Here is a 12534-nt window from a genome sequence, read left to right as displayed (position 1 = left end):
TCACAGGCGTACGGAGAAGCACATCCGTTCACGCGCTCACATTTCCTCTGACTTGATGCATGTAAATCAATGACAGTCAATCATTAATACCTGTACAACTGGTACAACGTGCTGACATAACAGTTAATATCAGTCTAGTGAAGAACAAGGTGACCCTTAAAACCAAGTAAAAAAACTATTATTTAATATACTTATTTTCAATAAATATAAATAGTTTAAAGAGAACCACTTAGATTTAGCCTTATTCTTTCTTATAATTATAATAAAATATTATATCAATTTGTATTCTATATCCATTCTTTTCATTTGTTCTATATATATCTATTAGTTTTCATCAATTTGCATTTACGACAGGGCTTGGATAAGGAATAGTTTGGGCTCTCTGTTTTTCTTCACATGCCAATCCAGATTTTAAAACTGTTTTTGGGTATATGCCTATTATGTATATTTTATTTGCTCTGTATTTACCTGGTAGATCAATGCAATCATGTATGCACAAACGGATACAGATATATCTCTACCCCTCTAGGTAAGTTTACTCCATGTTTAGGTGGCTGGATGTTATTTGTTGTATTTTGAAAAAAAAGAAAAAAAAGAAAGTCCAAGTACATGTTCACTGTATGTTGTGCTTGTCAACATTTCTGAATAAAATAACAAAACAGACAAAAAGTACAAACGACAAAAAAACAACTATATTAAACACATAATTAGCCATGGCTTGAATGCCCTTCATAGTTCAACTTATAAATATATGATATTATATATAAATATATAATGATGAAAATAAACTAGTAGATATTTAATTTCTGGTTATTGGCACACATCCACTGTAAGGCTGATTATCACCATGCTGATTATCTAATCAGTGTCTATCATTATTTTTTGAGTGTGTTTCCATCTAGTGGTGACTGGTGAGAGCTGTGGCCGATAATGCTAAAAACTGTACCTGATATAAATAAATGACGAAGCAACTTCGGACTTTATTTTACTTTTTGTATAGTTGTGGCTGCAAAACATCAAGTTACTTTTACCACTGATGTCACTTCTACCAATATTGCCTACTTAAATTAATAACATTAACTCTCAGTAGAGACAGCAGAGCAAAAAGAGAGCTACTTACACTGTAACAGGGTATAAAAAACAACGCAGTCTGTCAGTGCCATGTGATAAAAATCAAATACAAAAGTGCAAAGAGAACATTCCAGACATCTAACCCTAATCGTCTCACTTCACAAAATAAACTGTTGTTGCGCTTTAGTTACAAAAAAGAAAATAAGTTCACATTGTACTGCAACCTTTGATTTGAGGCCATGCCAAGTGAAAGATGCAGCTTATATACTGAATATAGCAACACAGTCTGGTCATCATTGACACCCTATCACAAAGATTACTTACATTTAGTTGTTATTCTCAGCATTAGTTCATTCATTTTTCCCGACAAACCAGCAGGTAATCGTGACAGTATTGTTCATAGTAGCAATCATTTCTAGCAATAAAAACATCATGCACAGACAGAAAAAAGTTGTAAGAGTGGTGGTATTGGCTAGATAATATAGTTTCCATTTCATTGTGATTATGGCACACATTTTGTTTTGGTCCATGGGGTTATGAATACTTCTTTTCTCAAGCCTCCGTGCAGCCTGTTGCCATCCTCACCAGCTCCACTCAACACGCTTGCAGGCGGGGAGATCTTTACAGGAAATAGTCTGGAGTACGCCGCGTCACGTGGGGCTCCCCTCTGCGTGGTGCAGGGTCAAACTGTAAGCTGTAACAAAGGAGAGAAGAAGACTACACATCAACTTGGATTTGGAGTTTTTTTTTTTATCAGCATGAGTTTAATTTAAAGAGGTGCTGAATGTCCTTACTAAAAATTGTTTTTAAGCATCAGAATCAAGACTTATTGCCAAGTAAGTTTTCACATGTAAGGATTCTGTCTTTGTGTAGTTGTGCATAACAATGAAAAAATAGAAGGTAAAAGAAAAAACACAAATCTACAGTATCTTCACAAAGTGAGAAAAGTAAAACTACCACAAAAGGCAGGTGGTACAAATTTATGAATACAATTTTACGATAAAGAATAAGAAAAAACAAGTAGCTGTAGAATTTAAAAAAATATATTGTACAAGACAGTTTCACAATATATTTCATATTTAAAAATGTACTTACAAGGAGTACTTCAGTGTGTCATCAAGTTCCATGATTGCTGCTTGGTTTCCACAACGATAACAATAGTTTGGTGCGCTGAAGATCGTAACTACATTTCGGTCATGGCACCAGTTGTAGCCCTAAATGATAAGATTTCCATGTCAACTATTTTAAATTTGTGACATGTTAGATACTAGCTGTATTTTGGTGTCCACAAGAAGAAAAAAAAGTACCTCCATCACCAGCTGGTGGGCTCTTGAGACCAAAGTTAGGCCATTTGCATGGTTGAAAGTCTCGGAAATGTCCTGCCCAAAGGTGTAACCAGCACCACGAGGAGAGATGCCCCAACCACCACGATCATCTGGGTCTGACCATAACAAGTCACACATTGGACCCTGAAACATGGAGGAAACCACAATGTTGTTAAGTCTATTGCATCTGCAAGCTCAAAATCTATTTATACATACAGAACTTACAGGATGTGCATGTCTATCACAATAAGTTACTGGTAAATAATCCTTAATAGAAATCTCTAAATATCCACATGTTTAAACAATAAAATCCACCTCATGAGGAACCTCCTGTAAGCGATCCAGCGCTCTGATATGTTCCAGGGTGTCTATTGAAGGGGATAACCCTCCATGTAGGCAGAAAATCTTAAAAAAAGAAGGAAGAGAAAATTAAATCACATGCATCTGTGCTTCATCACACGATGTGCTACAACATCTCACCTGGTTATCTACTAGCGCAGTCAGGGGCAGGTAGTCAAACAGATCTGTGAAGTACTTCCAAACATTGGCGTTTCCATATTTCCTCAAGCACTCGTCGTAGAAGCCGTACACTTGTGTGATCTGTCTGCTCTCGTGGTTCCCTCTGAGAATTGTGATTCTCTCACGAAACCTTACCTGCAAAGAAAAAATAAGTTATTAACTACATTCCCTACTTATAATGTATATCCCAAATTTCTTTGATACATTAATATTATAGCATCAGTTTCTTTCACCTTAAGAGAAACCAGGAGTGTGACTGTCTCCACAGAGTAGTAGCCTCTGTCAACATAGTCTCCCATGAAGAGGTAGTTGGTGTCTGGAGACTTCCCACCTATCTTAAACAGCTCCATTAGGTCATGAAACTGACCATGAACATCTCCACAGACGGTCACCGGACATCTCACCTCCTGCACATTGGATTCCTTTGTCAGGATCTCCTTAGCCTTAGGAGGGGGGGCAAAAAATATCACAGGATTAGGGTGATAAACAGGTAAGTCTGAGTGTGGTGCAGTGTAGGAGAGCACAATGGACATGTGTTGTAAACAAGCCTGCCAGACCCTGCAACTAAATATTTATCCAGTGCCAGATTGTGTAGGAGACTTGATTTTTACATGCTGTGGATGGGCCAGTGCACTCTGGTGCTGAAAAGGTACCAAGGGTGGGCGTAGCTATAGGGAAAACATATTTTTCAGGCACCCCCCTCCATCTTCTTGGCGAGTGGTTTCCCTTTAGCAATGTACTGCATGCAACTGCAGCCAAATGGTGTGCTCTAAAGCAAGGCCACACATGCATCAGCTGTCGTTGGTGCAGCAAATACCATGCGACATAACATGTCACGCTGTGCTAGCAGCATCCTAACGCTGGGTACACTAGTAGCTCGCCTGCCATCCTGCGCAGAGCTTACCTTTTCGCAGAGTACTTTGACCTGATTCTCTGAGAGCTGTTTGCATTCATTCAGTTGCTCAATCCATCCGTCCAACTCCTTGGTGAATGACTTGTCGTCCATGCCTAATTTGCCGTCAGCTTGCGAGCCGACCAGCTTTAAAATCCCTCAGGAAAAGCTCTCGCTGTATCGTTACGTTTTGATGGCCCGGCGACGCTCAGTTACGTCCTCTCTGGTCATTCGCAGTGTAATTGCTGATTTCTCTATTTATCTGCCCCCTTCTGGACGAATCGGGGCAAAGTCAGGACCAATAACCAACTGAAAACGTCACCAAAAAATATAAACCAGTCACACACTCACAGCTGAATGTAACCCATACAATATATAACAGATGTGTACATTTTGTCCCGCTACGACTTTGGTTTGGGTTGGGTTGGAGTGTTTATACTAGTTTGAACTAGTTCACATGATACATACATTATGTCATTCTCATCGTTTAACGAGTAAGGTTACTTATAAGTATCGTTTGATCAGTGTAATTGTTGATTATCTGCCCCCTTCTGGACGAAACGGGGCAAGGTCAACACCAACAACGAACTAAACACGTCGAAATAAAACCAGTCACATTCACAGGTTACCTGCTGCAGGTTGGTAAGTATAACTGTAGCCCACTAAATGTATCACAGAGGTGTGAATTTTGTCCTGCTACGTTAACATTTTAGACTTTGGTTGGGGTCAGGGGTGGACTGGCAAGTTTCTAGGCTACACTGTGATTATTGGGCCCATACTGCGCTACTTTTTGAAACAATTACATTCATTTAGAGTTGAAGATGAAAGAGGAAACCGGAATTATCGTTATTTTCCAACAATATGTTTACACAGTTTAAAGCAGGGGCGATTCTAGGATCAGACCTTTAGGGGGGCTGAGCTCATAATGAGAATTTGACATACAATGCCCTGCAAGTGTTCAAACCCCCTGCTAAACTACTCATTTCACTGGATAACGTAAATTACAACATTATATATTAATACATAGTAGAGTGGTCAACTATAATGTATAATAATAATAATGGTTCAGAATAAACAATCTCAGATTTCTACAGAGAGGACATTAAACCTGTTAAAATAAAACAATTTGAACCTGTAGCATAAGTGTTTGTCCCATCTCTAACAGATAGGCTTGCAATATAATTAAAGTTGTTTAAAAACATTTTTTAGAAAAAAAATACAATAATTATTTATTTATTTTTAGGGGTGCTGAGATCAAATTTAGGGGTCTAAAATCCCCCCTGGTTTAAAGTACAGTAATCTAAAACAGCTCTTTCTTATGACATTAACTTAACTAAAACTACGGAAGACGAGGTTTGTTATCTTGAAATAATGAGATAATCGACACATTATCCATTGGAACTTGTTTGGACTACCAGGCTGAAAAATAATATTTTCTTGGATGTCTGACACTAGTTATAGTATTGTTTCTTTTCAAGCAACGTGGGTATGCTGTGCTTGAAGTGAGAATGTCTGAATGAGAAATCCCTTTCATGTGAACAAGAATTAATAATCTCAGAATATTAAATCATTCATTCAGTGTATAGTGTTATTCATTGACTATCATGATGGTTCAGTTTACATCACTAACAATTTAGGTGTTTTTATCATATCAATAATAAACCTACTGAATATAACAATGCATATGATTTTGTCATGGACACACACATTAGTCTAAGTATTTTGTTAGTATCAGATATTCTGCAGTGTACTCTCACTTCTGGCTATAGGACAGTGTAGTTAGAGAGATGAGTTTTTTGTAAAACAAAAACAACCAACAACAATAAACAAAACAATAACAGCAAAAAATATTGTGAAAGAATTTTCATACGTGTCACATACAAAAATGTTCCTTAGACAAGCAGACAATGAGGGACAGACAGTTGTCTTCTTCCCAGTGCTCTTTATGATTGTTGCCATAGAGACAGTGCCAAAGTAAACAATCTTATAGATATGTTGTGACTATAGGACAAGGTCGCTTGGGTGCTGCCTGAATAACAGAGTGGTTCAACTCGTTTCCTTCAGATTTGTTGTGGCATTTCACTGGGTCTACACTGGTACTTAGAATTATAACAGCTTTGGTCGTTCAATTTTGTATTTGTCAATAAATCTTTTTTTGTATATCTACTGAAATGCCTTAATTGGCAAGTCAAGAAGATTTCTGTAACAATTCTTACAAGTGAGTGCTCTATGGTAGATGTAGCATAAGTTCAACATAATGATCAACGCATGGAGGAACGACTCGTTTTCTCGGAATAATGAAACAATTAATTCATGATCACGAGATAACAGCAATAAAAAATAATTGCGGGCACAGCAATTCTCTGCTTCTGTATAAAACTTACTTTGACTGACTTTTTTGGGTCATTGTTTTGGTTTTATATCTCACAAACACGATATATTGTATGGTTTAGTCCCCAGCAGCAGGTTAACATGTAAAAGCTCGGATAAACCAATTGTATGCTACTTGCCCAAATGTCTCACAGACACAGTTAGCAGTTGGCAGAAGTCAAACCTGTATTAACATTCAGATTTTCTCTGTAGTTGATGGACATTATAACACAGAGACAGAGTTCTGGACTACATTTGTCAGTCGGCCAAACACATCAACAAGTTAAGCTAATGTGGTTGAATGTGTAAGTATGATTTTTTTTTGGCAGCACATTCTCTACAACATTTTCAAAAGGTGATCATATTTAATGTATGTGCCTTTATGCTTATTGTGGATTTTTGGTCCAAAGGCACCAAAAAATAAGTAAATACAATTAAAAAAGTTTGCAGAAAAAACTTTCTTACTTCTTACAGAACACATATGTACATATCACAGTAGGAAAAACAGGTATAAATAATAAAAAAAATCAATGATGGTTGAATTCCAGGTAGCAGTTTCCTTCAGGGTCCTGATGTTGTTGATTTCAGACTTTGTTTCTGTGTGTTTGGGTGATAACATAAAATATAACAATCAACCTCCATGGGTTCCAGCATCAGCATATCTCACAAACCAGACCACAATTTCCAAAAGTCCTGTGTGTGAGATTTTTCTCATTATCATGAGAAAAGAAAGAAAGCACAAAAGTTCATTTACAAAACTTTATCAGTGGGGTTATTCAAATTGAAACACTGATGAGTGGGTTGGATAAGATTGAGATTGTTTAATGTGTCGTCCAGAAGTGTGTCTGTGTTGTATAAAATTAGCTATATATATTTTTACATGACTCTTTTCAATGATCTACAGTGCAATGAGTTTCCCATTCATTTTAACAATGAATGTTTTGTCCAGCTAACTTTAGAGAGAGGAGAACCACCCCTTAGAGGTATTCTTTATATCTATGTTTTAACAGCGTTTTAAATTGAGGTTTCATCTTGTTAGGACAAACATATTTATTACCAGGGTTTATTGTACCTTGAAGATTTTGTCAAGTGAGGTAGGGTCATTCTGTAAAGTGATTTTTTTTAAAAGAAAGGAAAGCAAAGTGGATCAGCCCATCATAATTGAGCTTTTAAGAAATGTTGCTCATTCATTGTTAAGTAGCTTTATTGTCATTATATTGAGGGTCAGACAACAATATAACGAAATTTAGATAGCACTCCCTGATCCATAAGAACATTTAAGACAATTAAAAACAACTGAAGACATAAATAAAACATTAACAATCTATAAGAGCAATATGCAATATAAAACGGTGCAAACACTAGCAATGCTTGTTGTAACACTCCAGTGAGTGTGTGTGGGTGATTGGGATGAGGGGATCAGGCCGTGTTCATTAGTTTAACAGCCTGGGGGAGGAAGCTGTTTTTCAGTCTTGTAGTGTGACTGAATGGTCTTGTATCGCCTGCCAGAGGGAAGTAGTTGGAAGTGGTGGTGACCAGGATGTGTTGGGTCACGAATGATATAAAATACAATTATTATTTAAAAATAACACTGTATATGTAATGTTTTTTATAGCTTCCTAATTTTTTAAGCGTTTTATAAACATTTGCGGCAGTTTACAGAATCTTTTTGTCCTTCGTTGGAAAAAAACTACATAACCCACAGCTAGACGTCTTCCTGTCAGCTGCACATGCGCAGTCGTTTGTTCTACTCTAGACAGCTGTAGGAGAAAATGGCAGCACACATGCTAGGACAGCAGGTAAGACATTCAATGATTTTTGTGATTTTAATCTTTTTAAATAGCTCTGACTTGATTTTTTTATACCGTAAGAACATATATAAAGTGTTGTATTCTTGCTGGAGACCAGGAGGTAACGCTAAATGTCCAAAAAACATAGACAAGGCATTGCACTTGAATGACTGCTAACACGTTAGCCTGCAAGCTAGCTGTCTTTAACGTCAACGGTGCAACGCGAAAGTTCAGGTTTCTGACTGTTAAAATAATGCTTTTTCTGCTTTTCCAGGCCCGCCAGTTCAGCACGTCTGTGATCAGACCTGTAGCAAAGCTGGTTAAGGTAAATAACGCTGCACGGAATATCACGGTTCTGCTGCAGTTCATTATTTAATTAACTTATAAATGCTTAGCGGTGGTTTGATTCACCTGTCTGTCTTTCCTTCTAGCCTCCAATCCAGGTTTATGGAGTGGAGGGCCGCTATGCCACTGCTCTTTTCTCAGCTGCCAGTAAGCAGAACAAACTGGACCAAGTGGAGCAGGAGCTGGTCAAAGTGTCTGTAAGTTAAAAAATAAAACATCAGAAAACAAACATTACATTACTGCAAGCACAGACTTGCAGCGTAGTTGTATAGAGGCATGGCAGTATTATATTTTTTTATAGAGCACATTTCATTACAAGAAAGCTCAATGTGCTTTAAAGAGACATAAATGCATCAAGCTATGCAGTGGTAAAAGAAAGGACATTAAAAGATTATAAAACAAACAATATATATTTGTACATACACACAGAACCTACAGACATGCAAGAGCAAGGTCATATAGAGCATACCTTGTCATAGGTTGAAGGCAAGACAACTTTAGTTACAGAGCACATTTTGTACAACGGCAATTCAAAGTGCTTTACAGAAAATAAAAAGAGCATTGTAGCAGAACAATTACGTTATTAAACTAAAAACATCAAGGTGAAGTTAATAACTATTAAAATCAATTAAACACATCAAATTGAATACTAAAACTATGTTAGATGCATGTTAACACATAAAGGTATAGTAGTGTAAACGTATAATACATTTAGTTATAAAAGCTCTAGTTAAGTCCAAGGAGAACATGTGAGTTTTTAATTTGTTTTTTAAATGAATCTACAAATGGGCCGATCTTATATTTTAAGGAAGTTGATTCTAGTCATGGGCAGCTTGGTAACTTTAAGCTGCTTCCCCATGCTTAGTGTTTATCTAAGGGTTTAAAAATTGGTATAATGTGTTGGCTTTTTTTGTTCTTGAACACAACCACACACACGCGCAAACTGTGTTCATAGGCCTGAGAACACAACACAGGAAGGTTTTTTGCTTAGCTTTCAATTTGGACACAGCTTTTATAGACTGCAGCTCATCAGGGCATTGCCTGATGAAAGTAATTATTTACCTCAACACTTTATTTCAGGACGATGTTGCTACAAGTGTGTTGCATGGTATAGTAAGAGGTCAAGTGTTTGCAAATCAAGGCAGTTTTAGCCAAATGTAGTGTTTCCTCTAATACACAAACTAAATTGCCTGATTTCTTCTTCCATCTTTTTCCCCAGTCCTTCATCAAGGACCCCAAGATTTCCAGTGTTGTAATGAATCCCCATGTGAAGCGCAGCATCAAGCAGAAGACCTTCCATGATGCTCTTGCAAAGGCTAAAGTCTCCCCCATCACCGTCAACCTCATCAGTGAGTCATCACTGACCTAGGCTAAATTACCTTTTTTGCTTCAATACTGTGATCCTCTGGTTGAGCATGTGCCAGAGATCATACATGAGTATCCCGACGTAGGTTCTGTGAATGAACAAAATAGCCCGAGCCTTCATTCTTAGGTAAACAGAGGTCACTGATGTTTTTCATCAGTAGGCTATTTGCTTAGCATTAAAAATGGTTAGTAAAAATTAAAAAGTTCACCAACTGATATCATATTAAAGGGGCCATATTATACCCATTTCCCTGGGGTTTTAATAAAATGTCTGACATGATTTGGTCAAAATACCATTAGGACCAAGCTCCTCTTTTAACAGCCCTGTTCTAATGGCTGGTTTGAATGTTAATACATTTAGGTTTTTGCTACAATTTAATTGAAATAAAGGTATTTAAAAGTTGCAGAAATAACATCAATAATAAAATAACAATATAATATCATGCCAATTTGTAAAAAGTTTGAATGTATCTTTTGTCAAGTCTGTCAGGAAGATAAGCAAACCTTTCAATTAAAAAAAAAAATTAATTCAGATTAATCAGATCTATGCTAACGTATTTGCTCCATCCACAATAAATATGGCAGTGATGAGTATTATATTTACACACACTCAAACACATGTGTAACTTTAAAATTATATGTGACTCCGAAGTTTGCTCTGTCTAGGTTGACAAACAAGTTTGAAGATAGATTCACTTAATCCCAAAAGTTGAGAAAACCTCCCACTGGTAAACTTCTCCAGAACAGAGCAGAATCAGGTCTATATTCCTCCAAAAGATGAAACGCAGGACTCTTTGGTTCTACTCGCCTGGACTCAGCAACCGTCTGTTGGAAAGCAGTGGCTCTGCCCCGGTCCAGCCCTTCAATATTTGCGGAATTTCTACCCTTAGTTTAGTTTCGCCCCATGTGATGTAAGAAGGGGCATCAAATCTGAATGGCTGGTTGAATCACAAGAGTAGAGAGCAAGCCAGCCCACACCAAACTGACTGGGTCGTCTTATTTCACAGGTTGTATGTTGTAGGAACATCAAAGACCCAAATATATATGCACAAGCACTGAAAGAGTTTTTCATAATATCGCCTTTTTAATGCAATGTCTGAAAATGTATTTTTTAACAGAAATACAACAGACTTGGTGCCATCTCAAGTAGGTCTATTTTTATGATCTGTGCCAAATTGAAACGTTGAACATGTTAAATGGAATACACACACCCCTTTTCTATTTCATGTCCGGTTTAATTCACAAAAAACATTTATACTTGTATCCTTTATCTGGACAGTGTCCTTTTTTAAAAGATAACTGGATTGGTAATTTAGCTCATAGACACCTTTTTATATTGAAATAGGCTGCAGCTCTTGGTGTCCTTGGTTTCCTTTTTGAAGGTCATGGAGGCTAAAAATGGTCTGACCTGATGCTTACAGGAAATTACTTGGCTGGTTAGCATTTTATTCATCCTGTAGACACTTCGAATCCCAGGATGGATGGTTTACAGTTTTCGGCACAAATATTAAAGAAATCTGTTTAAAAAGGCTTTCAGTTAATCAAGACAACTATGATCATGTGAAAATAAGTCCTGAAATACAAATTATGTGGATTAAAATGACTTGTCAGTTGTTGAGTCCCACAATGCATTTCTCCATCCAGCATTACCATGTAAGCTGTGGTTCAATCAGCTTTGAAGTGCTACGTTGGCCTTGGATTTGGTGTAAATATATTTTGGAACGTTTGTATTTAATGTAGACTCAAAGTGAACACTTAATCATACAGCCAGACAGGTAAAAAAAAAATCCCAGACAACAGGGCCTTTTTAAAATATCTATTTATTTTTAACAGATGTAATATAATATGACTGCTGTGCTTTAAATAATGTTTTCTTGAGTCAAGGCCATCTTCACTGAGCAAAAGAAATGGAGAAGTGGTAAATCTTGCTCAAATGTATCATGCTTTTTGTTCTGCAGATGTTTTGTCTGACAATGGTCGTCTGACTATTACTGGTGATGTCATCACTGCTTTTGGCAAGATGATGAGCGCACACCGTGGAGAGGTCATCTGCTCCGTCACCACTGCTCAGGTATGAAGTGGGTGGACATGTTTAGTGTAAATGATCTTGCGCATCCTCTTTAAATCCCCTATTACTTATTTTGCTTCAAAAATACTACTATCCATTATTTTTTACTATAGATGTCCTGTAAATCACCAAATTAATATTGATCCATTTCAGGCTTTGGATGAGGCTAATCTTGCTGACCTGAAAGTTGCTCTGAAGGGTTTTCTCCAGAAGGGTGAAACCATTAAGCTGGAAACAAAGGTACAATTTTAATGCTTGATCACAGAATCATAACTGGAGTCATAACTTTTTTGTTGCAGTTGAGACTTCATTTTCAGTATAACTGAGGGTGATTAAACAGAAAATTAAGACATAATTTGTGTCTGATGTAATTTCAACCGTTTTATCTTCAACAGTCTGATCCTTCAATCCTGGGTGGCATGATCGTCAGTATCGGCGACAAGTATGTGGACATGTCCACAAAAACAAAGATTCAGAAGCTGACCAAGCTCATCAGGGAAACCTAAGTCCTGTGGACTTAATCTTGCAAAAGATTGAAGATGACCATTGGTGGAAATTCTGATAAATGTATATTGTCACCTATTCTAACACTGCTGTTGCTCCATAAATCCAGCGTCTGCTTAAGTTCCTATGGATGTTAATAAAAACTCTACAAATAAAAAACGGAAAATGCTGCATTGTGGTGATTTTGTCAATGAACCATGGTATTATTGGAGCAAGGCTCTAATAAATTAACTGCAGTAATATATTATAATGTTGGTTACATTGTAATTAGAGGTCTACAGTGTC

The 12534-nt window shown here is 37.0% G+C and overlaps 2 protein-coding genes across 2 annotated transcripts; one reads left to right on the top strand and one right to left on the bottom strand.

Annotated features, from left to right (window-relative positions):
• Window positions 1-28: 28 nt before the first annotated feature.
• Window positions 29-4018, bottom strand: LOC133985471 (serine/threonine-protein phosphatase 2A catalytic subunit alpha isoform). The gene is made up of 7 exons (XM_062425110.1): window positions 3820-4018; window positions 3149-3358; window positions 2877-3050; window positions 2712-2801; window positions 2379-2540; window positions 2167-2285; window positions 29-1765 (listed from the first exon to the last, which is right to left on the bottom strand). The coding sequence occupies exons 1-7, from the start codon at window positions 3919-3921 to the stop codon at window positions 1693-1695; spliced, it is 930 nt and encodes a 309-aa protein (XP_062281094.1). The 5' UTR covers window positions 3922-4018; the 3' UTR covers window positions 29-1692.
• Window positions 4019-7843: 3825 nt separating this feature from the next.
• atp5po (ATP synthase peripheral stalk subunit OSCP) lies at window positions 7844-12420 on the top strand. The gene is made up of 7 exons (XM_062426096.1): window positions 7844-7976; window positions 8242-8292; window positions 8399-8509; window positions 9532-9661; window positions 11636-11748; window positions 11899-11985; window positions 12141-12420. The coding sequence occupies exons 1-7, from the start codon at window positions 7950-7952 to the stop codon at window positions 12249-12251; spliced, it is 630 nt and encodes a 209-aa protein (XP_062282080.1). The 5' UTR covers window positions 7844-7949; the 3' UTR covers window positions 12252-12420.
• Window positions 12421-12534: the final 114 nt, after the last annotated feature.

This window comes from Scomber scombrus, chromosome 9, assembly GCF_963691925.1.
Source record: "Scomber scombrus chromosome 9, fScoSco1.1, whole genome shotgun sequence".
Taxonomy (NCBI): domain Eukaryota; kingdom Metazoa; phylum Chordata; class Actinopteri; order Scombriformes; family Scombridae; genus Scomber; species Scomber scombrus.
This window is presented reverse-complemented; position numbering and strand designations above follow the sequence as displayed.

Coding starts and splice junctions, on each gene's coding strand:
- LOC133985471 (XM_062425110.1), bottom strand. CDS start 3,921: ATGGACGACAAGTCATTCACCAAGGAGTTGGACGGATGGATTGAGCAA. Junction 3,359..3,819: donor TCAAAGTACTCTGCGAAAAG/GTAAGCTCTGCG, acceptor CCCCCTCCTAAG/GCTAAGGAGATCCTGACAAA. Junction 2,541..2,711: donor TACAGGAGGTTCCTCATGAG/GTGGATTTTATT, acceptor TCCATGTTTCAG/GGTCCAATGTGTGACTTGTT.
- atp5po (XM_062426096.1), top strand. CDS start 7,950: ATGGCAGCACACATGCTAGGACAGCAG. Junction 7,977..8,241: donor CACACATGCTAGGACAGCAG/GTAAGACATTCA, acceptor CTGCTTTTCCAG/GCCCGCCAGTTCAGCACGTC. Junction 11,749..11,898: donor GCTCCGTCACCACTGCTCAG/GTATGAAGTGGG, acceptor GATCCATTTCAG/GCTTTGGATGAGGCTAATCT.